The sequence below is a fragment of the Acomys minous genome (genome assembly GCF_964271855.1).
Source record: "Acomys minous genome assembly, chromosome: 4".
Classification (NCBI taxonomy): Eukaryota; Metazoa; Chordata; class Mammalia; order Rodentia; family Muridae; genus Acomys; species Acomys minous.
In genome coordinates, this window is record NC_140486.1 from 92168343 (window position 1) to 92194678 (window position 26336).

The following is a 26336-nucleotide window of genomic DNA, read 5'->3' on the forward strand; positions in this document are numbered from 1 at the left end:
TGCATTTTTTAAAGATTTATTTATTTATTTATTTATTTACTTACTTACTTACTTACTTACTTACTTACTTACTTATTATGTATACAGTGCTCTGCCTGTGTATACATCTTCAGGCCAGAAGAGTGCCTCAGATCACATTATAGATGGTTGTAAGCCACCATGTGGTTGCTGGGAATTGAATTCAAGAGAATCCGGAAGAACAGGCAGTGCTCTTAACCTCTGAACCATCTCTCCAGCCCCTAGGTTATGTATTTATATACTGATCAAATTTAAAAGTAACTGATTCTACAATTAATTCCGAACAAGTGTTAATCAGTTTAATGATATTAAATTACCTTTTATTACAAACCCAAAGTGATCAAACTTAGGCAATTTCATGAAGGCCAACCTAAATATACTCCAAAGCCTCTTAGATCCTGAGGGTAGATGCAAAGATGGATCACAAACTGCCCTCACCAGGGAAATATGTGGTATCCTTTAACAGGTAACTATGTTTCCACATGGGTAAAGTAAAGGAGAAGTTTACAAGTTAATTATAGTCATATCTCAAAACAGTCTAAAGTAGTGAGAAAGAAGCCTTCCTCCCTGTGAGCCTGCTTGCTTTCTAGTGAAGGCTGGAAGGGAGTGGATCCAGGTGAGAGCTAGTTGGTGTGGGGACTGGGGCCAGTGAAGGGAGGGGAATCCTTAATCAGGATGTATTATGTGAGAGAAAAGTCTATTTGCAACAAAATGAAAAAAGAAAGCAGCAGCAGCAGCAGGAGGAGGAGGAGCAGGAGGTGAGGGAACCCAGGAGGCAGCCATTGCTATAGGGAAGTGCATCTGGTTCAGGCCCAGTGCTTGGCAAAGATCTGAGTGGGTGCACAGACTGTGGAATGGTCTGCTGCTGCTGCTACTTAGCCAAGACCTTTGTGTTCCGAGTCTGCATAGTAGATCCCATTGATTTAAACCGTTTCTTATATTCAAAGGATTGTTTAGTCGTACTTGATTAGTCAGTCACAGATCATTTGGGGTGGGATTGCCTGACGCTGAGGAGATGGCTCACTTGACAGAGAGCTTGCGGTGAAGTTATAAAAACCTGAGTTTGGGTCTTTAGAACCCGTGTACAAGTCAGAGATAGCAACACAAGCACTTGTGGTGTCAGGTGCCCCTTCCAGATGGGAAGCAGAAACTCCGGGTGCCATAAACGGTCATACAGCATACAAGGCAGCAGTGGACAACCAGAGAGAACCCATCTCAAGCAAGCTAGAAGGCAAGGATTAGCACCCGGGTTGTCCTCTGACATCCACATTTGCACTGTGCTCTGGCACACTGGTGCTCACACCAAAGTAACTCACAGCACTCAACCCTTCTCTATACCCAGTACATAGGCTCTTAGCCAAAAGACATCGAATGATTGTGTGCCTTTATTATCTTTACTACCAATTAATCTCAATGATTACTGATTGGATTTCAAATCTTGTTAATCACAGATAAATGGACTGGGGAAGCGAGCATCTCTTATTCATAAATGTCCACACAAAGACAAATGGGACCTTACAAAAGCAGCCTTGGCCTGTGGGAGATTAAAGCAATTATTCATTACATATCTGATCATCCTGGGCTACATAATGGGACATTGTCTCAAAAGTACACCGACACACACACACACACACACACACACACACACACACGGAGTTCATCACAAAGCTAATTATATCTTAGAAGGGGCAAGGCCTATCATCCAGCTGGATCAACCTTCACACTCCAGTTGAAGTTTAGTAAAAGTATCATGAACAATTGGAATCTACCACGAGTTCCCAAGTTCAACTTACTATTCCTCAAGCCCTCTGGTCAGAACTGACATATTGCTAAGGCAGCTGGTGGTAGAAATAAGATCAGGATCAGAGGGTAATGCTCTAGACAAATAATCACCCACTGAAAAGCACCAATGTGATGATTTCTTTGGTGTGTGTTTCACAAGTAATCTCCCAGGGTTTCAGAAGCTGGCTCAGAACCTCTGGTAACCGGAAGCCATGGCTGGGGAAAGGCCATTGCGTCAGATAATGCACTTGGATGGACTTATTCAAATGAGGGATTCTTCCCTTTGTGTTTTCTACATTGTGAGGCTGCCTTTCCAGAGATTCCGGATGACCCAGTGGTAGTGGTTTGAGACACTGCCTGGAGCTTTGGTGATAGAACATCCCTGCTCTTGAAAACAAATGCTCCGGTGTACAGAACAAGCACGTGATCACGCTGACTCTAGGTGCAGAGATGCTCATTCCCTTGTTTTCTTATCTCTGTGTGCTCACAGGTATGCAGGTGTGTTTGCATGTGCGTGTGCAAGAGAGAGAGAGAGAGAGAGAGAGAGAGAGAGAGAGAGAGAGAGAGAGAGAGAGAGAGAGAAAGAGAGAGGTGTAAGTGGAAAGTTTTAGTTGTCATTCCTTATTCTATCTATCTATCTATCTATCTATCTATCTATCTATCTATCTATCTATCTATCATTTATCTATTTATCTATCTCTATCTCTTTCTGGCCTGGAACTCATCGAGGAGACTAAGCTGGCCAGACAGGGAGCCTTCAGAATCCCTCCCCCACCCCCCTCCCCATACCTGGGATTACAAGAAAATACTGGATTCCTGGCTTGTTTTCATTTTTCATTTTTAAAATACTGATGCAATATACTTTAATCATAATCTCCTACTCCCCCTAACTCCTCCCAGATTTTGTTTTTAAATATAGGTTTGGCAATGAACTCATACCTCTATGCTTACAAGGAAGGCATTTAACGACTCACCTATCACCTGGCCCCTCACCTTTGCTTTTAAGAGCTAGGAAGATTACCCAATAAATTTGTATTAAGATGCTAGTTACTACATGGCTTAATATACTGCTGCTGCTGCTGCTGCTGTTGCTGCTACTATTTCCCTTTGTCTTAACTGACATTGATAAGGAAGCTTGTGTCTGGACACGGCCTTACACGCTTACTCAGCACAGGAATTAAGCAGATCTATTGGTCCATTCAAGTTGGAATGTGTTGCTGAGTCACCTACATGACAGTCTAATTTAGTGACTGTGAAGATCCAGGATAAGTTTTAGTGTTCAAAATGGGATTCTCAAAGTTGTGCATGTTAAATGCTGGGATCACACACATGCAATGCTGCAGAAAGCTGGGAAGAGCTGGGAGGTGAAGCAGATGCTATTTTTCTCTCCCAGTGACCCTGGGGCAGCTTTTCTCAGAGACAGTGCCTAATGTTCTCTTTATTGTACATCCTTACACGATAAACAGAGCCAGCTTTACTACACTGTTTGTAAGGATTTCTGCTATATAACATAAATTAGTATAATTTTCTATTCATGGAACTTTAAGTGAAAAGTCTCTGTTGTAGCCTTATAAGACCTGAACATGGAATCCACTCAAGCACTTGAACTCCATCCTCTAAGCACTTGAACCGCATCCCAGGGTTCTCTTCTTGGTGTGTGGTCTCAGGCTGATGGGTTGATCTCATGCAATATTCTTCTGTGTTGACTATTCTTACATTTTCTTCTCCCTAGAAAGCATTGCACTTTATTTCATAGTGACACACTAGGGGAACATTCTCAACCCTTGATTTATTTCATGAACCAAAGATTTACAATTTAAGATAGAGTGGAACCAAGTTTCTAAATAAAATTGAGACGAAAAATGATTTTTTTTTTTTTTAGAGAAAACTCAACGCCCCAAGTTCAGCAAGAAACCCAGAGTGCCTTGCTGCCGCTCCGGCTCTGTGTCCACCTCTCGCCCTAGGGATAGCCAGGCTCACCAAGCTGGACTGGAGGGAGAGAAGCTTAGCTGGGGGAGGGGCTGGGTAGGTGCAGGCAGGATCTTGGTTGGTGTGGTGAATGCGTGGGGCAAAGAACACAGTTTTGGGAACAGCTTCAGAGAGCTGGTTTGTTTAATTGAGGCGTGGCGGGTATTAATGCCCCTGGGGAGATGGCCCTGATCTCTGAGGCAAGGTTTGTGTGGCCATGTAAGATTGGCCAGGGCGGGGGTGTTGGAAGATGCTTCATCTTCCACTAAGGGGCTGAGGGTTGGCAGGGCCTTATAGAGTCAAACAAGGAGTGAGGACTGATAACTGCCAAGGTTATCTAGAGGTTGATGGTGAGGCAGGTGACTTGATGGGGCCAGGTTGGGACAGGGAGGGTGGGGGTGTGAGAGCCAACTCCTGCCATTCTCATCTGAGAGATGCAGCTCTCCTCCACCCTTCCTGAGCAATCCTGGGCTGGTAGGGCCCAATATCTTTCTTTTTTCATCTCATGATAACTAACCCTCCTTAAACTTGGACTCATCAATGTTAGCAGACAGAGAAACCCACAGGTGCCTAGAGACAGAATGTGACCTTCCCATGATATCTGATTGGACTGTGATGTTTCAAGCATTCTTTCCTGTGACTGCTGACCCTTAAAGTGGCTTAAATGTGCTTCAGATGCATATGTAGAGGCACACACATTCAAATGATTCAACCCATCTCTTTAATGGCAGAACTATCTGGAGCCAAAACCCCAGCATTGTTTCCAAGAGGCTAAGCGATTTTACTGAGCTAGGCAGGTTTTTGTTTGTTTGTTTGTTTGTTTTTTCTTGAGACAGGGTTTCTCAATGTTATCTTGGCTGTCCTAGACTCGTTTTGTAGACCAGGCTGGCCTCGAACTCACCTGCCTCTGCCTCCCGAGTGCTGGGATTAAAGGTGTGTGCTACCACGCCTGGCTGAGCTGGGCAGTTATATAGCCAAATCATGGTGAATGTTTATTGTCTTCTATATTAGTGATAGCTCTTTCCATTCAGATAGGAAATACTTAGAGAGTGAGAATGAATAAAATAAGAAATAAGAAGCTGTAGTCTAAAGAAGGAATTATCTCCCTTCATTCTGTAAAGCGAATGGGGGTCCCCACATGGTCTCTGTGATCCTGCAGTACACTAGTGGTCTTCATGTCCAGCATCCGATGCAAAAGAATGGCCTCATCACTTTTTGTCAAGTGGTTTGATGGTTCAATTTATATCCATTCTATAGCAGTAAAGAAATGGAAACTTGGTGTGTGTGGGGGGGGGGGGGCAGGGAGTGTGATGGAGATATGGCTCAGCAGCTAAAAGCACTGGCTGCTTTGCCAGAGGACCTGAATTCAACTTCTAGGTCCTGTACAGCATCTCACAACCATCTGTGACACCAGTTCTAGGGGATCTGATGCTCTTTTTTAGACTCTACTGGCATTGCCATCACAGGCCTATGCACAGGCAAAACACTTATACGCATAAAACATAACGGTACATGGAATTATTTTTTGGCATTTTCAAGACAGGGTTTCTCTGTGTAGCCTTGACTGACCTGGACTCGCTTTGTAGACCAGGGTGGCCTCGAACTCACAGAGATCGATCTGCCTGCCTCTGCCTCCCTGAGTGGTGGGATTATAGGCATGCTCCATCACTCCCAACCATGGAAAATTTTTGAAAGAAAAAAGTTATCATATTAAAATGATATTTAAGGGCAGCTAAGTTAGAAAGTCTAAAGGTAAGTTTTTGGAGCCAAAGATTCCTAGACTCTGGGATGTCAGGAAGAGCCACTTCATAGGGTGGAGGAAGTGGGACGTGGAGACATAGAACCAGTGTGGGAGCAGTGGAAAGGGGGAAGGAGGGGCCGTGATGAGACTGTATTGAAGTCAAGGTCAGTAAAACCACAAAGGTAACACAGAAGATGACCTTGAGTATTTAGGCCGAAACATCTGGAGAGGTGGTTACAGTCAAGACCCTTCAGAGGGGCATGGAAGAAAGTGAGGGAAAGGAAAAGATACCCATGAGCCCAGCATCTGCCCAGTTGGATGTGAAGAGCATGCACCAAGATGCCCTTGAGAACGATGCCACTGGCTGCCTAAGAAACTTCTGCTCACCCGGAGCCATTTCACATGTAGGTGGCTTCAGGTTGCATTGAGGACAAAATGCAAATCATGATGGCTTCCAGCAGGCACACACTTCCTCTGCTGTCAGTAAAAGCAGGTCACAATGCTAGATGTCTTCTCGTCAGTGGGGCACCTCGTCTGGTTCACCCTGAACCAGAGAGGAGAAGCTGCCTGTGCCCCAACACCAGTTTATTCTTTGGGAAATGTTAACCTTAGGACTTTTCGTGGGATGGTTTCTCTAAGGCTATTGAAGCTGAATTTTCAATATGAATATGATTTACCTCTGTATTCCAAAAGGTGATGTAATGGAGGACTAGTTTTATGGACTCCACTCCCTTTTTTCCTTTAATAATTCTTGCTATCCAATGATTGAGAACTAATGTGCCAGTCTTATTTTTGACTGTCTCTTCTGCTGTTTGAACAGCCCCGGAAGGATCTTGCAGAACTCTTTCTTTTAAACCGAGAAAAAAAAAAAAAAACTAGAACTCTGAAAACCCAAAATAGCTTAGAATATTTTGTGAAAATTGAGCGATACTATGCTTTTGGAATTAAATCTCTCCTTCTGAGCACTTGCAATTATCATAAACTTTCTTTAAACTGTAAACTAAATATATCTACCCAGGAATGGAAGGGGTCTTGAGTTTTGAAAACACAATCTGGCACCTTCAGTTCTCTTTCTTTCTCCGGGTACTTAGAGAAAGACTTCTACCCTGATCACTGTCACCAGCATCAGAGTATCTTTTCTCTCAGTCCTGTATCTATAATCCCTTTTACTTTAGACGTCCATGGTGGCCTCTCTTCTCTTCCCAGACCATACTGACAGCATATGTCTTTTCTCATTTCATACCAGGCTCATCCTTCTGGTCACAGAGCCTAGTTTTCCATTCTGCTAATCTTAAAGAGGAAAAAAGGGATATTGATACAGTTGATGTACTGAGCGCGCCTTTGGCTCAGGCATCTCTACGAAAGAGCCTAGTCATGTGTGTGTCCACATTTACTAGGCCAGTGGTTCTCAATCTGTGGGTCACAACCCTTTGGGGGTTGAATGACCCTTTCACAGGGGTCACCAAAGACCATTGAAAACACAGAGATTTACATTATAATTCATAACAGCAAGATTGCAGTTATGAAGCAGCAAGGAAAATAATTTATGGTTTGGGATCATCACAACATGAGGAACTATGTTAAAGGGTCACAGCACTAGGAAGGTTGAGAACTAGGCTTGTTCCTCCCTTTCATGAGGGTGGCCACCCTAGATGGCTTACCCCAAGGCTCCTTCCTGCTCTCCCAGAACAGCCATGAGCAAATATGTTTCTTACGTTACATGTCTACAGCAATGCTTCTAACAAGCTTTATGTTTCTAATGACTTCTTCCAGAGAAGAAATGTGATTCAGGCAAGGGAATTGTCATTTCCTTCTAGATGTCAGGGGCCAAAAAGTATGTCCTCTGATAATGAAGTGACACATCATTATTAAAGTCACACCCTTTTGTCCCATGGTGAATTCTGTCTTGCCTATATCTTCTTATATACCTATACAAAATAATCTAAAAGCTATTACAGGCTTTGGTGATGTGTGTGTGTGTGTGTGTGTGTGTATGTGTGTGTACACATATATATATATATATATTATATGTATGTATATAATCATACATATATCCCTCCTTAGTGATTTTTTCATAGATCATCATTAAAATACTATTTTTCCTCACTGATCATACAAATGTATAGTGATTCACTGATTCTACATAGCAATAAATAACAATCAATCAACTTTCTTCCATTTATAAACCTAACTTGATTGTGTTAAAGCCATTCATAAATTATGCTGTATTTTCATATCCTGAGAGTGCCTGCTTCTGTTACACCCTGACTTCATACTCTATACCCAAACCTGGTTATGTTCATATGTAAAAAAAAATCGCTGATTCACTTTGAAAGGACTTTTTCTGGGCATCGGACATCTGTGGGATGTAACAGAAGGAGGCACATGCAGCATGACACTTCCTTGCCAGTCCCAAACCTTTCCAGAGCTTTGAATTGTCCGTTGTTCTCGTACCTAGTTCTCAGAGCTACAGAGAGATGCAGTGTAGCTTTCAGAATGTGTGTAACTGAGAATCACAAGTAAAATAACAAGCTCTCCAGGATATGCAAAAGCTACATTGCTCCATGTTTTCCATGTGAGGGTGTATGTGGGTCCAGGTTAGCATACAAAGTGTCTAAGCTATGAACGTGGAGTTATTAATTTCACCTCCTTTTCCCATGAAGCATTTCCATTTTACACTCAGATACTCATATCTTTACATGACATTTGTCAGAGAAGAATGTTTTATAAAGTCAGCATGTCCCATACTTATCCACCATCAATAAGCTTAATTAGACCAAGTACTGATACTTAAAGCATTTCATAAATGAGTGCTCTCCTGTCATAAAAAACAGTTTAGCTGAGGCCCGAACACAGTCTGTTAACCATGCTGCATGTCTATCTGGAGCTGCTGATGCTCTTCCCAGTCTATCTCATCAGCGGGGGGCAGAATGCACTGGGTCCCCCACCAACGGTCCCTTCTACCTGGTGTTTCCCAGGCTCCACTTCCTCCTCGATGGCGAAGAACTGTTTTATCCTAAATACCAACAGAATATTCCTTTAGTTGGATGTACTTTTCTAATAATCAGAACATATTTGAGTCTTAACAGCATAAAAACAGTCAATAGCCTAATTCAAAAAATTTTTTTCAATCTGTAACTGACTGTGAACAATCAATAGCCTACAAGTAGAACATTATGATAGGCAGATTTGGGCCCAGGGGTCCCGCTCAAACTAAGGCACCAGCCAAGGACAATACAGGCGGTAAACCTTAAACCCCTACCCAGATCTAGCCAATGGACAGAACACTCTCCACAGTAGAGTGGAGAGTGGGATATTACTTTCTCACATACTCTGGTGCCTCACCTTTGACCATGTCCCCTGGAGGGGGAGACCTGGTGGCACTCAGAGGAAGGACAGCAGGTTACCAAGAAGAGACTTGATACCCTATGAGCATATACAGGGGGAGGTAATCCCCCTCAGGAACAGTCATAGGGGAGGGGAATAAGGGGAAAATGGGAGGGAGGGAAGAATGGGAGGATACAAGGGATGGGATAACCATTGAGATGTAACAAGAATAAATTAATAAAGGAGAAAAAAAAGAAAAAAAAATTTTTTACATCCAACCTAAAAGAATTACAAGAATTACAAAGTATATCCCATGAATAATCATTATTCACACACTAGAGTCCAGTTCTCTCCTGTGAAAGGAGGCTGACAGCCATCCAGTTAAAGTATCATTGAAAGAAAAATGCTGCCTTGACATTTGGTTAAACCCAATGTGAAAGGTTTTTCAATGCCACTTTTTCTGCTACACGATAATTTTATTTGTGTCATTGTTTCTGCTCAGCAGGTTGGTGTGCTTTAAATAGACTTTGTGCACTTTCCATTTGAAATAATGAAATGGTGTTTCATCCAAGAGTAGAAAACAGTCGACTTCAAAAGGAAAGTCAGCAAAGGCATAGATTAAATCTACAGAAACTTAAATGTACGAAACTGAGCAAAAGCCTCTGAATTCTAGACCAGTGTATGTGTGCATATGTGTGACAGATTTTTAAGCTATTATTAACTTAATTCAATAAATAGTTGATTCACTAACTAAACATTCCAAAATTATAAAAGAAGATTTCAGAAAAAACAATCTTAGTGTGTCTCCAGATATTGAAAATTGTCTGTGCCAGCTTAGCTACAGATGTCTTCTACTTCTGGGAAATTGCATTTCCGTCAAGTCTCTCCCCCAGCCATTATGGGCTCTTTTGCTGTCCTTCAAATGCATACTCCTGCTTCGGGCCTGCCTGTGCTCTTGACCTCTGCCTGGGCCGCTGCTCTTTCCTTGGATGGCAGTGTGACTAACACCTTGCTTCATTCAGATCTCCATCCATGCAATGTTATCTTTACAACTTTGAAAATTCTTTTAGTGTAGTGTTAGAGACGCCTGCCAAGATATGCTTTCCAAGATAGCATCTTACTTATTTAAGCCTTCATCTGGTATAGATTTTTTCCTGTAGTTTTCATCTGACATATACGTTTATCAATTATTCTTTTCAGCTTGCCACAATAGAACAAGATTCTACACGTATTGCTGTCCTTGTTTTGCCCACTGATTGCTCGATTACGTAAACAATTTCTAATGGGAAAACAGCAAGGATATAACAAGTATTTGAATAGGTGAAAGTTTGTGAAAACCTAGCACGGACGGCATAGTCTTCTCTTATAATGGCACTGAAAAGTTGATATCAAATATAAAGTCCAGTAAGTATTTGCAACATGTTGTTATTCATGATACTCAGTACTTCAAATTTTCTCACATGGGCATTCTGATTACTTCTCACTCTATATTGTCCCCCTTCGTCCCCTATCAACCACCCTCTCCCCTAAAGTCTTTCCCCAGATTCATGTGCTTTTGCCTTCTGCCTTACTTGATCTATCTGTGTCACCCTGGATTAGGGCTGTATATTGGAGCCTGGTAGTTTCACCAGTGTGTATACAAGGGAAAGCAATGAGTCTTCCTCTTCTTTACCAGTAGCCAATACCTCAGTGATGAGGCAAAGGCCCTGTGAGTCAGTCCCTCACTAACCCCTGACTGCGGACACACCACTCCTGTTCAGACCCAACATAGGCAACAGCGGCTGTGGTGAATTCACAATCGCAGCGGGAAATGGCATCCTACAGCCTACCTCTGTGTGTTGTGGCTCTGACACTCTTACTATCACCTCTTCTTGGTTGTTCCATGGGGTAGGTGATAGAGCTGCCTTGTTTAAAGATGAACACTCCACCTTCAGCTATGCTCAGCACCTTGAGCAGCCGTGACTATCTGCATTCACCACCCTTCACTGGAAAGAGAAGCTACGCTGATTGACTCTGGGAGTGGCGTTTATCTATTGGCATAAACCTAAATATTGAGGCCAGTGAGAGGACTCAATGGGTAAAAGCATTTACTTCTAAGCCTGATGGCTGGAATCTTATCTCTGCAGCCCTATGATGGGGGGGAAAATCTAATTTCATCAAGTTGTCCTCTGACCACAGCAAATTCACACACACACACACACACACACACACACACACACACACACGTGCATGCACACAATACAAACAAACAAACAAATAAATAAAGTTAAAAATAAATATTTAGTCTGGGCACAGAGGCACACAATTGTTATCCCAGGACTCAAGAAGGCAGAGGCAGGAGAATCTCTGTGAGTTCAAAGCCAGCCTGTCCTACAAAGTAAGTCTAGGACAGCTAAGGCTATATAACTGGTTTTTTAAAGACAGAGTTTCTCTGTGTAGCCTTAAATGTTTATATGTCCTGGATTCATGTGTGTATGTGTATGAATGTACATATGTATGTATGTACATATGTATATACATTTAGAAGATAATTAACATTATTTCACAAAGATTAAGCTCTCTTCTAGGGCCTATGACCTCCCCCAACACAGGTCTTTGGCCATATTTACCACACCAGTTGTGAATGGAATCATAACTCCTACAACAGTTGTACCATTACTGCACGATTTTGCACATCTTACAGGGCAGGCTGGTATCGAGATTTTTAGGTTTCAGAGCTGGCTAAGTAAAACTGCTGGTTCTTTTTCTCCCTCAGAGAGCTGCATAGCACTTTCCAGCACTGTGAAAGCTAGGGAGGAAGTTTCCCGTTCATATCCATCGTAACTTCTCTGTGTCTAAAGAGTTTGCAACTCATATCCATCTTAACATCTCTGTAGCTCAGCATCCAGGTGTGTGGTGTCTTCAGCAACAAGGTCTCGTTATTATCTATTCTGCTGGGCTTGCAGGAAGAACAGCAGAAGCCTCCATCCTTTTGTTGGGCCTCTCCAGCTTCCCTAACCAATAACTTATGAAAGGAGGAGGTGATCCCCGACACCTGGCAATGAGGGTTTTGTTTAATAACCCAGAGCTTTTGTGAGCCCAAGTTAAAAAATTACTTTCAAAACCATCTTTATAAGAAAAAAAGACATAGCCGGGTGCAGTGGTGCATACCTACCTGTAATCCCATCACTGAGGGAGGCAGGGGCAGGTGGATCTCTGTGAGTTCTAGGTCTACAAAGTGAGTCCAGGACACCAAGGCTACAGAGAGAAACCCTATCTCAAAAAACAAAAAGAAACAAGTCATTTGAAACTAAGAGGAAAATAAAGCATAGTGTAACACCACCATGTGCCTTTTATACTTAATAAGCTTAAAAGTAAAGCCTGGTAATACTAAATGCTAGTGTAAACATAAAGCTACGTGCATTTTGCTGTTTTGCTAGTGGAAACTGAAATGGATAAATTTATACAAAGGCTTATTAGATCCATGTAAATCTGCCTTGATACTTAGTAATGCTCATTCCTGTGTGTTTACCCAGAAACTACCCCCCAAAAAAAACCTTAAACCAAACAAAAATTGTGCAAATATTTACATCTTTATTTGCAACTACCCAAAGATATAAACAAACCAATGTCTTTTTAACTATAAGTAGGCATTTAAAAGTGCTCTGTATACCCAGAAACAAATACTGGTGAGCATTAAACAAACTACTACATGCACACAGCAGCACAACGGACTTTAAACTCATTGTGCCAAGTGAAATAAACTTGCCACTGAAAAGTCTCTATGCTATGAGATGCACATGACAACCTGGAAAACACAAGATTCTAGAGGTGGAAATACAATGACACCTCAAGGGCAGAATCCGGATAGATATGTGTGAGTCAGCACTTGGCGCATAGGTGCACGAACTGGGATTTGATGCTTCCGGTGACGCTGAAGCACATTCTTCTATCCTGGTTTCAGCAAATTACATAGATTGAGAGATAAGGGGACCAAGAAGGAGAAGAACATTTACAGCATAACTGGTTAGGACTCTACCAGTTCCTGACTTTCCCTGTCACTTAAAAGTCCTGTCTTAGAGCATTCTGGTGTGTGTAATAAAAATGCCACACATGTGTTAATATGCAGAAGCAATGTTACTCACAGTCCTGGATGTTGGGAATTCCGTGGTGCAGTTTGAGGTCTATTTCTTATCAGGTACAAAGTGATGTGTCTATCCATCATGGAGGATGAAAGGGATTATGGAGCTTCTTTAGAAAAGACACTGGCTCTCTTGATAAGAATGGAGCCCAGCTCAGCCATCACCTCTAATAGCATCACCTCTATTTTTAAATTTCGGCATTTTACATCCCAATAGTAGCCCCCTCCCTCATCACTCCTTCCCTACCATCTGACCTCAGCCTATCAAGTCTCATCAGGACTGCTTGCATCCTCTTCCTCTGTGGCCAGGCAAGGCCACTCCACCAGGGGGAAATGACCAATTAGTGGGCAACAGAGTCCATGTCAGAGGCAGCCCCTGCTCCCCATATTATGGGGCCCACATGGAGACTGTACTGCCTATCGACTACATCTGAACAGGGGGTCTAGGTCCTCTCCATGCATGGTCCTTGGTTGGTGCATCAGTCTCTGCAGCCCCCCAACTCCACTCCAGCCTATATTTGCTCAGTCTCAGCTCTAAAGGGAAATATATTAGGAGCTTGATTCCACCGTATGAGTTTAGAGTGGTGCAACGTTCAGAACATAGCAACACACACCCCTTTTATTCCCCACAACAGCACTGTGTTGATTTCTCCATCATACAAACCATATTATTTTACAGTTACATATTCCAGTGCTCCTCTGTTTATTATTTTGCCTCCATAAATGTGAAGGTCAAGTCTCTACTATGTGCAATATGTTACCCAGAGAGCAAACCATAACATGCACGTTAAAAGCCTTGCTAATGTTTAATGTGCGAAAGAAAAATAAACTTTGTAGAGCAGACTACAGAAATAGAAACAGGCAAAAGAGATGCTCCAGCTGGCTCAGAACTAGCAAGGCAAGGAAACTGGGAAAGTCACCATCACTGCTGGACCAGGAGTCAGGTTTCCTTTAGGGTTTCAATTGGGGAAGGATGGAGTTTGTATGCAGACACAAGAAGCTTAAGATGACGACAGCCGAACCAGTGCAATGACCACCCATTAGGAATGGGTGAAAAGCAGCCTCCTGAGAAAGGTCCAAACTGATGCAAGAGAGAAGGGCCCGCTGTTCTTCCAGGTGATAATTAAAGCCCCATGAGGCCCTGGGCTCTGCAGAGAATGATTGACAGGAGTGGAGAGAGCAGTATTCCTAAAAGAAGTATTTATGAGCAAAGGCTGGAAAGCCAGTCTGCCGAGAGAGAGGCAGTCCTCCCCCACCTCCCACCCCTGTGCTCCAGATTCCCCAATCACATCAAACTCACCTTGTAACACACTCACCAAGTGCAAGAGCCTTTGTTGCCTCTTGACCCCAGGTAAAACTAACCACTTCACTCTTGGGATACTTGACAGGGATTGACATTACTCAAAGCACCTACTTTTCTTCGCCACATTCTTGGGAGGACTTTTCCAAAGATGCACTTGGATTTTATTTGACTTTGCCACAGGGTCTTGCCTCTCCTGTGCTGGCCTTGCTCATCGGCTCCTCCTGTCTCCATCTCCCCACTGTTGAGAACTCAATATATGATTCTATGTCCAGCTTCTTCATCATAATTTTCCCGTTTTCTAACATCAGATGAACTCAATGAGCACTTGCTAACTGGCTGTTGGCTGGATAGAGTAGAGAAGGAATATAAGATAAGAATGGCATATCACAAGCAAAGGAAGAGAGCCAGTCAGATGTTGTGAAGTATCAAGAAACTGCTGGGGGGGGGGGGGGGGGCTGGAGAGATGGCTCAGAGGTTAAGAGCACTGGCTGCTGTTGCAAAGGTCCTGAGTTCAATCCCCAGCAACCACCTGGTGGCTCATAACCATCTATAACGAGATCTGGTGCCCTCTTCTAGTATGTAGGTATATATGCAGGCAGAACACTGTATACATAATAAATAAACAAAATAAATAAATAAATAAATATTGTTTTAAAAAATAAAGAAACTGTGAAGATGGAGCATTTGCCCTCTAAATTCCACTGCCATTCCCTACTAATAGAAATCATGTATCAGTCAGTTGCCTATCCTGCTTGGTGATGGTGGTTTTGTTTTTTTTTTTGTTTCTGTTTTTGTTTTTATTAATTTATTCAGATTACATCTCAATTGTTATGCCCTTACTTGTATCCTCCTGTTCCTCCCTCCTTCCCTCCCTCTTCCACCCTATTCCCCTCCCCTAGGTCCGTGATGGAGGGGGACCTCCTACCGTGATGGTGGCTTGTAAACATCTTCCTATTAGGTCCCTAGAACAACTTTCTCAAGAGGCATTGTTATGGAATGATGCAAGAGCTAACAGAAGTCCCTCAAATTGTCCAATATATTCAGGACCTGTGTGAGATGAGGAGGTAGAGTTTTTAGCCCTTCCTCTAGATCTTAGAAGCAAAGGTTAGCATCCTGTCTGATCTAAGTTGCCAACCAGAGCAGCAGGCATTGTTCACCAACAATGGGACTGAGTCTAATTTTAAGAGGCGGTTTTTCCCTCTCTGTCTCATACTAAAACTAAGAACCTGAATCTTGGTACTGCCTGTTAAAATGAAAGTGGCTGCACCGTGGGGCAGAAGGATCTTTTTTTTTTTCCTTATTCAGGACACTCTTGAAGTTTTCAGATGAATTGCACCATTATCGTTTTAAACTTGGAAATGCGCAGCACACAGCACGTTCATTATTAGCACTCCATCTGAAATAAGCAAGCCGGGAACTAAAAATAGCAGATAACTAAATGAGCCGTGGAGAACCTGGTGAGCGTCTCTCTTTTCCCACTCGAAAACAACTCCCTCAGCAGGAAGCTATATTCATAAAGCTTCAAAAACATTAACTGCTCAAGTGCATACCTTTTTTTCAAGCACCACTTCTAGTCCTTTGTCCAAACCATTAGACAAAAAGCAGGTTAAAATTGCTTAACACACTAGGCTGAGAGGTTTACCGAAGCTAGAGTGTTAATTTTCTTTCTTTGTTCCCTTATCAGAGTCTTTTCAAAGCACATTTCTCCCATAGTATGCATATATGTGAGTGCCTGCCTGTGTGTGTAATGTGCACCGTGTATGTGTGTGTTCCTGTGGAGGTCAGAAGAGGGTGTGGGATTCCTTGGAATTAGAGTTACAGACAGTTGTGAGCAACCCAATATGGGTGCTGGGAAGTGATCCCAGGTTCTCTGCAAAAGCAGCCAGTGCTCTTAGACCCAAAGCCACCCCTCCCGATTCCTTTGTTGTTGTTGTTTTGTATTCTGGAGGCAGGGTTTCACTGTGTGTCTCTGGCTGTCCTGGAACTCACTCTGGAGATTCGACTGCCTCTGCCTCCCAAATACTGGGATTAAAGGTGTGCATCATCATCTCTGCCTGGCTCTTTTTTCCTCCTCTTCTTCCTCCTCCTGCTACTTCTCCTCTTCCTCCTTCTCCTCTTCCTCCTCCTTCTCCTCCTCCTTCTCTTCTCCCTCCTTCTCCTCTTCCTTCTCCTCTCCCTCCTCCTCTTCCTGATCCTCCTCCTCTTCCTCTGCTTCTGATTCTATCTGCTTCCTTTAGTTAGGCTACTAACATATATGGAAAAGGAGTTAGTGTGAAGTGTGAAAATCACATGATGCTTGGTATGAACATCAGATAACCTGATATAATGGTTTTACCCATGGAAACTGGGACCAGAAGCAAGGAGAGGACAAGAGTTCACTGACAGAGAATCAAGACAGGAACACAACTTTCAACTTACCCAGACTAGGGTCCTTAAATTAGGACAGATGACCCAAGAGTGGGATTCATGAGATGCCACCATCACACAAAGATTATGGCTTAAGTCAAGGCCCTGCTATCTGAGGGGTGGGCTCTAATGCTGCTACAATACCAAACAAACAAACCATGGGCCCCTGAGAGAGCAAGGGCAGAGAAAGCAATAGCTTAAAGATGGCTACTGTTGGTTGGTTACTTCAATACAGCAGGAATTGTTTCATTGCATTGGCTTCACATTGTAAACCATGAGTCTAGAGATTTAATTAAAATAATATGTGAGAGCATTAGCTTAGTTCCCAATGAAGCATCATTTTGTTAATTATTAATGTTGATATAAGTAATTCTAATTGGGCTAGGCAAATAGCTTAGTGATAAATAAAATAAAATAAAATAAAATAAAATAAAATAAAATAAAAAAGCTTGGCACAGAAGCATCAGGACTCAACTTCAGATCCCCAGGGCCTGTGTGAATGGTAGGGGTGTGGCAGACAGCCCGTAATTCCAGCTTTAGAAGACAAGAATAAAACACACCCAGAAAAGCTGGCTAGTGAGATTAGCCATATTGGAGATTACTGGGTTTGATTGAGAGACCCTGCCTGCCTCAATGAAGAGAGGAAGAGTTATCAAGAACGATCTCTGACATTAACCTTAGGCTCCCATGTTAATATGCAGCCATGTGCATGGTTACACACACAGGCATGCCAACACACAGGTGAAAACGCATACATAAATACACGCACACAATTGGCGCCTGGGGAGAAAGAAGAAATACTTAGTAAGTGCAAGGAACAGGATGGACAGTGTCACATCTGACAGTCCCTTCCTCAGACGGAGGAATTGCTAGGTGGTAAGTGACAAGTGGCAGCAGGATGCAGCACTCCCTGTCCGCTACTTGAAACATGTGGCCACTTCGCATAGCCCCATGGGGCCAAATGAACTTCAATCCAGCTTCTCCCCACTCCTCAGGCTGATCTAGAAGAAAGGCCGGCCAAATGCTGACAGGAGAGTCGTAACGGTTTGCTGTGCCCACAACATTGCATGTCTTTCATCAGTCAGCATCTCAACAGGCAAGATCCTCAGCCTAATTTTTGGAGAGTGAGCTCTGAAATTGATGAAAGGTGATTCAGGTTAGAATGTGTCTTGAGCCGCATGGTAAAGTGGGGTTAGCCAGTGTGTTCGTTGGAGCCTGTTAGTTTAAGCTCTGATGTTCCTAGGAGGCAGAATTAATGAGTTTTGGGTTTCAGTGATGAAGTTCCAAATCCTGAAGATCAAAGAAAGGCCAGGGACAAACACGTGGCACTGCTTGTCTATGGTAACTTAAATAGGCTTCAAACCATGCATGCCGCCTATGAGAAATTACAATATCCTATTATCGCTAAGTGGATTAAATCAGCTATATCACTCCCAACACAAGAGTTTCTCTTTCTTCAAGGAAAATGCTACTCAGGATTCTTAACAAGGAACATCTGACCTTAAATGAAAGTGTGTAAAATGAATTTCTACTTTAAAAAACTAGACAACACGAGATGTTACAGACACACACCGTATCAGACCATTTTGGATGCATGGAAGGCAGCAGTGTTCAGGAAATTGACACACAGACCTTGGTGCCCTCAAGACTAAACCCAAGGTCAAGTTCTTTGTGGAGCAGAAACTCCAAAAACCCCAAACCATCTGAGCCTCAAGGTCTTTATTGCCAAAATCACAAATTCTGTGAGGACTTTTGTCTATGAAATAGTAGCATTGCAACGATTTTCAAGTGAATTTTAACAGCTCAATTCTCAGAATTGTCAAACCCTGCAGCAGACAATACTGGCCATATCAATCCTACAAAATACACAACAACAACTACACCTCAGACCAGAATCTTTGATAAAGAAACTTTGTTTTCGTATATTAAAGTCATTTTATTTTACTAATTTTAAGGAAATATTCCAAATTTCTGTCATTGTTTATAGTTCCTTTCAAGTCACAGCCCAACTATGTTCTGAGAGAATAATCTGCCTCACACACCTGCCCTCACCACAGCTCCTCAGTGGATCCCCCCCATCTGCCCCCACTACAGCTCCTCAGTGGGTCCCCCTCCCTGCCCCCACCACAGTGTCTCAGTGGGTCCCCTTCCCTGCCCCCACCACAGCGCCTCAGGGGACCCCTCCCTGCTCCCACCACTGTTCCTCAGTGGACCCCTTTCCTGTTTTCACCACAGCTCCCCAGGGGACCTCATCCCTATTCCCACCACAGTGCCTCAGTGGACTGCCTCCATGTTCCATCACATGATTTTTCCCCCCTTCTCATTGGTGCAGAAGCTGACTCACTTGGCCCAACTTGTCCTACAATTAATGGCCAAGCTCACATTCCAAACAAGATTGTAAAACTCTATTCTATCTGGTAATAAAAGTAAATTGGAATTTTATACAAGGAGGATAGATTTAGAGATTTAGAGGCCCTTCTGTGTTAAGTGAAATTAATCTAGGTTCTTGACTTTGTTTGTTTATTTGTTTTGATTTTTCAGGACAGGGTTTCTCTGTATAGCTCTGACTGTCTTGGACTCGCTTTGTAGACCAGGCAAGCCTCAAACTCACAGAGATTCACCTGCCTCTGCCTCTCTGAGTGCTGGGATTATAGGCATGTGCCACCGAGCCCAGCTGGTTGTTTTTAATTAAAAACATGTATTCAAAAGAACTCAAGCTTTTGGAATCTACAATGATTTAGATTTTTTTTAAAAAATTATGTACTTAGTGTTTTTTATTTTACTTTGTTTCATTTGCTTGGTGTGTGTGTGTGTGTGTGTGTGTGTGTGTGTGTGTGTGTGTGTGTGCTCACAATCATGCAGGCACAGTTCCCCATGCACACATACACATGGAGCCAGAAGATGACTCCAAGTGTCATCACTCTTTGGTGCCACTGAGCTTTCCCTTGAGAAAGCCTGGCTTTTGTATGTGGGCTCTGGCCATGAAACTCGGGTCTCACACCTGCTTCCTTACATTCAACGTGACTATTTTAAAATGCTAAAGACTTAGTAATATATTCATTAATAAAATACATATGGTTTTCAAAACAATAAAATTGGGGTGAGGAGAATGTGAATTTATTTTGAAAGTTTGCAGATCTCTTAAACTTTTCTTTCTCTTTTCTTTGTATTTATTCTTCTCTCATACGATACATACCCGATGACAGTGTCCTCTCCTCCCAAGAGACAACAGCTCTCTCCTCGGTGCTTCTGTGTCCAGTCCTCTGAGGCACTACAAGTCACACTGCTTCTAAAAATGCTGCTGAATGCTCAGAAATAATGGACAGTAAAACAGCAAATGCTAAGCTGGGTGGGCGCATGCCTTTAATCCCAGCCCTCGGAGTGGGGCAGAGGCAGGTGGATCTCTGTGAGTTCGAGGCCGGCCTGGTCTACAAAGTGAGTCCAAGACAGCCAAGGCTACACAGAGAAACCCTGTCTCGAAAAACAAAAAACAAAACAAAAGCCAGCAAATGCCATGTTAGCATTATTAGGTAGGCTCTCCTCTAAGAGGAGTAAGAGGAGGTTTAGTTTTCAGGAGCAGCACCGAGCTCACAGTTTCAACCACCTGCTCCTGTGCCAGCTGTCTCTTTATGTTATTCCAAAAGACGGAGGTTTGCCATCCTGAGGTAACAATAAATATTGAGTAGAAAGCTATGCCCAAGTGAGAGCACACATATGAGGTGGGGGAAAAGATATAGAAAAGAAAGTTAATGTATTTCTGTTCATATAGGACAAAATAGACAGTATTTTGTTGTAATCGAGTTCAAATTCTATTTCAGAGGTTGTTAGCTGAGTTGGGCAGCCTGTCACATGGGTAAGGGAGGGCTGTAAGCAGAAATTAACGGACATTCATCTTAAAGAGAACCATGATAACACTGGGAGTCTTGAATGAGGGGGAAAAATGTATTCACTATTTAGAAAAGTCATTTTGAAAATTGAGCCACTTAGTTACTTGAGATATTCTATCTTCAAAGTATGTGTCTTTGAAACATGCTTTTTGTCTTTGTTTTGAAACCCAAGGCCAAGAGCTAGCTGCATTTATAAATCATATCTGGCTTTGTTGATATGGGTGTTCAATTTCTTCTTATCTTTGGCAAACTATTGCTAAATGGAAAAAAAATTTACTAATGGAACCGCATTATTCACAATATTTTTTTAACAGCCTGGTACCTTAAGTGTTCTGGAAAACTCCTGCCCAATTTCATACCTATGTTAGTACAATCAAAAGAGCAAAGAATAGGCAATGCACCAAAAATGAAAACATGAATCCATAAAAGTAAAAGGTATTCAAATTTGTAAGAGAACATTAACTATAAATAGAACTTCTTTGCCCACTGCAAGCTAGGCAACACCCCAAAACAATCCCTGGGTGGCAAATGATGTACAAGTCAAGCATTGTTGGTGTTTTGGGTGTTAGGTTTTATGAACAAAAAGGAGCATCAATAACAACAGCAAGCCGGCTCACGGTGGAACGTGTTGTACTCTCTAATTCTGCTTTAAACCAGCACATTTCTCCCTCCTCTTTTCCTTACCCAGCTGCGTGGAGGAAAGAGGGGAAGAAAAACACCTACAGGCTTCTCGGTAGAAGGCTCCTTGTTTAGATAGAAAAGCTCGCGGGACAGCACTGAAAGGCTTGTCTGTGTTCCTGCAGGTTCTTCGTAGCAATAGCTTGCTGGAGTCCACAGACTACTGGTTACAGAACCAGAGGACGCCTTGCCAGATTGGGTTTGTGGAAGAGGAGTCTGAAAACTGTGCTTCCGTAAGCATGTGGGACTTGGTGGGGGGTTGGGGATGGGGGATTGGGGGGTGGTAAGGGGGGGTGGGAGAAACCGGGGCGTGCACCTAAGACGGAAATTTCACAGTATCTTCTTAAAGTGCACAGGTTGGCGAAGTATCCTTTTAGAAATGTGTGAGTCGCTTACAAGGACAGACATCATCAAGCGCTTTGGCATCGATGCTTAGTTTAAATACATGAAGCAATGTACTCACTCCTCTGAAAAGTGGGGGCGGGGAGAGGGAGGAACCTATGTTCTAAAACATTGACCCAGGCATGGATTCAGAAATAAAACTGTAGTATAGGGGGAAAAAATCTCAAAATCCAATAGATCTTTTGGATTCTTTCCAGTATGTTTTATAACTCCCATTAGAAGGTGTTTTCTGGTATGAAAACTGAGTAAGAATTTTCTAGCATTCTTATAACTTACAGCTTTAATTTTGAAATCCCCCTCAAAGCATGAATTTTATTTTTATTTCATTTTATTTATATTTTTATTTAAGTAATTTATTCAGATTATATCTTAATTGTTATCCCCTCACTTCTATCTTCCAGTTCCCCCTTCCATCCCTCTTTCATCTTATTCCCCTAGGTCTGTGACAGAAGGTGGCCTCCTCCCCCACCATATGATCACAGCCTATCAGGTCTCATCATGGTAGCCTGCTTACCCTTCCTCTAAGTGCCACCAGGCCTCCACACCAAGGGGAAGTGGTCAAACGGGCACCAGAGTTCATGTCAGAGTCAGTCCTTGTTCTCCACACAGCTGTGCAGAATGCACTGTCCATTGGCTAGATCTGAATAGGGGGTCTAGGTTTATTGCATGCATTGTCTCTGGTTGGTACAGTAGTTTGAGCTGACCCCCCTGGGTCCAGATCCGCCAGCCTTGAAGGTCTTCTTTTAGGTTTCTAGGATCCTCTGGATCCTTCTATTTTCCCATTCTCCCATACCTCTCTCACCTGGAGTCCCAATAGGAAGTCCTAGTTTCTAGCCCAATCTCTTGCTAAGTGAAGACTTCAGGGGACATCTCTGTTGGGCTAGTGTCCGATTATAAGTGAGTATATGCCATGTGTATCTTTCTGGGTCTGGGTTAACTCACTCAGCATGATCATTTCTAGTTCGATCCATTTGCCTGCAAATTTCAGGATTTCCTTGTTTTTTTTTTTTTTATAGCTGAGTAGTATTCCATAGTATAAATGCATGAATTTTAATGTGCTGAGTGCACTGCATTACATGTAAAGCCTCTGCTGGGCAAGAATTATTTTTATAGATTAGCTAGGTAATTCTTAGGGCTTAGAATATGAGTAAACATTGTGTGTGTTTGCAGCGATCTTTCTCCTATGGGCTGAATGCTGCATTGTGATTGAAATTGCCTAGCTCTTATGGGCTTAGGAGAAGAGAGACTAGGCAGTGTTTTCAAAGGGTGAGGAAATGTATTTCTCCTGACTAAATTAAGAGCACCACCTCTGAGCTATTCCTGGAGGTAAGTTCTGTGCCGGCATATCTGTTTCAAAAGAAAAGAAAAGAAGAAAACTACAGAAAGATGAAAATGGGATGGGTGACTTTTGATAAGTTACTGAGCAGAGCAGATTTGGCAGACAGTGCAAGGAGCAGTTCACAGAGTGGAGTCTCACAGCACACGTGGCAGAGGCAACCCCAACACTCTTAAGTCAGTCTCTCTCTCTCTCTCTCTCTCTCTCTCTCTCTCTCTCTCTCTCTCTCTCTCAATTCTATTTTATTGAGGGACAGTTGGATATCTAATTTGATATACAGTTGAAGATGGTCTTGAGTTCCTTATTATCCTGCCCTCCGAAATGTTGACGTTATTCCACGCATGTGCCACTATATCCAGCGTCAAAGTCTTTGAATAGATACTTTTATTTTTAAATCAATTTATTATAACTTATTCAGATTACATCCTGATTGGATTGTAATCCCCTAGCTCTTATCTTTCTGTTCCCACCTTCCCTCCCTCTTCTGCCCTATTCCTCCTCCCTTAGACCTCAGTCAGAAGGGGACTTCCTCCCGCACCATATGACCACAGCCTATCAGGTCTCATCTGGATAGCTGGCTTCCCCTTCCTCTGTGTGCCTGCCAAGCTTCCCCACCAAGGGAGTGGGTGTGGCTTTGTTGGAGTAGGTGTGACCTGGTTGGAGTAGGTATATGAGCATGCTCAGGCTTTGAGGTCTCAGGACCTCAAAGCCACATGTAGTGGCTCAGTCTTCCTTCCTGCTGCCCGCTGATTGGATGTAGAACTCTAAGCAACATAGTAATTTCCCAACCAGCCTGTTGGTAATATCCTGCCTCAGATGCCTCCTTGAAAAAAAAAAAGTGTAATTTAAAGGAAGATTAAAAGTAGTATTGTTAAAAATAATCCCTTCATTAAAGTTTAATTTTAAAAAATCAGCATTATGAAACCATGCCAGCCTTAAAGTATTTACAGACAATCAGAACAGACCCCTGAGGAACCTGTAGGGATTCTGTTTATTGCTCTGTCATCCTTTTGTTATTCTGGAAGACTCAACACTAAGTGGATTGCCATTTGGGCTATTTCTTTCTCACTTCAATTAGTAGCTAATTTTATATCTGCAACAGATTGGTTTTGTGTCACTTGGGAAAAAATGTTTTTTGAGGAAGGGCTTCAGGCTTGGAAGTTATTGAGGTGTTGTGTCCATGTATCAGTACAGCTTTTGTTTCCAAATAGCAAACCATGAGGCTTAGTTATTTGTTCAGGACGCAGGCTCAGCTATCCCACAGCAAACATGAAGCCTCTGTTGTTGCTGCTGCTGCTACAAATATCCTGCTCTGAAGCAGCTAAGCAGGGAGAACATTCATTTCAGCTTGAACGTCAAGGTCACAGTCCAGCCTGGAGGGAAGTCAGGGCAGGAGCTCAAGGCAGGAAATTGGAGGCAGGAACTGGGCAGGAAATGCTGTTCTTAATACAGCCTGAAGCTAATACAGCCTTCAACATGCCACAAAAGGTTGATGTTTAAAAGTTGGTATTTGACAGCTGTCCTGTAGATCTGCCTTCTTCTATCTTGATGGCAAAAAAATGAGAAAATCTCTGATGACTGCTCTTTACTTTATATCATTTCTCTAAATATATTCATACTCCATCATGAAACTTGAGAAAACGTTAAAAGAAATGTTCCATGCAACAAATTTTTTTTCTTTGAATAATCTAGCCTAGGGTGTTCAAGAAAATATGTAACATGGGAGGATACAAGGGATGGGATAACCATTGAGATGTAACAAGAATAAATTAATAAAGGAGAAAAAAAAAGAAAGACAATATGTAACTACAGAACTGTAGGCAACAAATTCTAACGCATGTTTTAGTTCATATCTTTAAAAGGTGTGTTAGTAACTCACAATATTTCATTAATTTTAGACTGATAGACATGGCAAGAAAGGAGCCACCAGTTCACCACTTCCTTGAACGCTAACAGTCCTCTAACTTTGTGGTTCACCATTTTCTTCTTGTTTTTATGTGACGAATAGAGTACAAAGTATGCACTATTTTAGCATGAGTTGTAAACATGGTGTCCTTTATTTCTCTCTTCTTGGTGTGGAGCATAAAGAATTAACAGGATTGAACTTAGATCTGCAGAAAAACCTTTTTACAATTTGTTATACTTTGAATGTAGAAAGTCCCCCAAAGGCTTACATATGCTTCCTAGTGATGGTGCTCATACCAGGCGGCAGAAAACGTAGGAGATGGGGCCTGTTTGGAAGATCACTGGAGGCGTAGCCTGGAGAGGCATACTCATTTCCCCCTTCTCTCTCTCTCCCTCTTCCTTTCCCTCTCCCCCTCACCCCTCCCTTCCTCCTTTCCTCTCTTCTCTTCCTTTTTCTCTTCTCCCTCTTCCTCTCCCTCCCCTCCTCATTTACCTCCTCTCTCTTTCTCTGTACTGACTCCCTTATGAACTCACCCACCCACCCCACACACCATCCTTTCTCCCCTACCTCCTGAACCTTCATCTAGAAACAATGACGTCAAATGGCCATGCCCTAGATAGCCACTACCACTGAAACTCTAAGCCAAAATAAACCTTTCTGACTCTTAAAGCTATTTGATGAGGTCCTTAGACACCGTGAGGAAACGCTGCTGCCTGACACAGCCTAGTCCAGTCCCCCTGCACAATAGCATTCCTTTGTCACTGAGGAATGTTAAAGAAAAGCTAAACACCACCTTGACATCAAATGTCAAGGAAAGGTGGCAGAGCAAAACAAAACCTCCTTGTTGAAGCAGAGATTTTTTTGCCTTAGGAAGAATCTCATACTGGCTGGAAGGCTGCCTTAGCTGGCAACTTCTTGGAAGGGAGGGGGTGTGAGTAGCTCTCAGCCCTCACCCATAGGAGTTTGTTGTTTTCTAGCCACTTTTTTCCTCCCTTCTGTCTGACATATTTCCCGGGGGGGTTGAACATTCAAGCCCTTCAATTAGTCTTGAAGAAAGGACCCTCTTGGAAGGCTTGCTTCTCAACCCAGCTCCCAGAATTGTTAAAATGAGATCGTTCTTGCTGAAGTGGAACACAAATCTTTTAAACTGTCTGTGTGGCCTGAACTCACCCTATGCATCTGCTTCACCAGGAAATTCAAAATTCCCAGAGGACACACTGTTGGAGTTTGTGGCATAACTATATGGTAGATATACAAATCATACCGCGAGGCAGACCCACAAAGGAGCCTTTAATGGAAGGGTATACAGAGATGATCTTGGGGAGACACAAGGAAGAGAGAGAGATGATGGAGTGGGCCCCCTTTATAAAGTGACCTGACGCATGTGCAGAAAGTGCACAGGTGACTTAGGGGGACCTGAATCCTGGCAGCTGGTGGTGATGTGCTTCTGATGACAGCAAAG

The 26336-nt window shown here is 42.7% G+C and overlaps 1 protein-coding gene across 7 annotated transcripts in view; it reads left to right on the plus strand.

Annotated features, from left to right (window-relative positions):
- The window catches only part of SPHKAP (SPHK1 interactor, AKAP domain containing), a 151300-nt gene that overhangs the window by 38025 nt on the left and 86939 nt on the right, over nucleotides 1–26336 (plus strand). For all 7 annotated transcript variants that reach the window (XM_084778926.1, XM_084778930.1, XM_084778927.1 and 4 more), the window contains one exon: nucleotides 21356–21463. In XM_084778926.1, the coding sequence (XP_084635052.1) occupies nucleotides 21356–21463 (108 nt within the window). The remainder of the gene's footprint in view (nucleotides 1–21355; nucleotides 21464–26336) is intronic.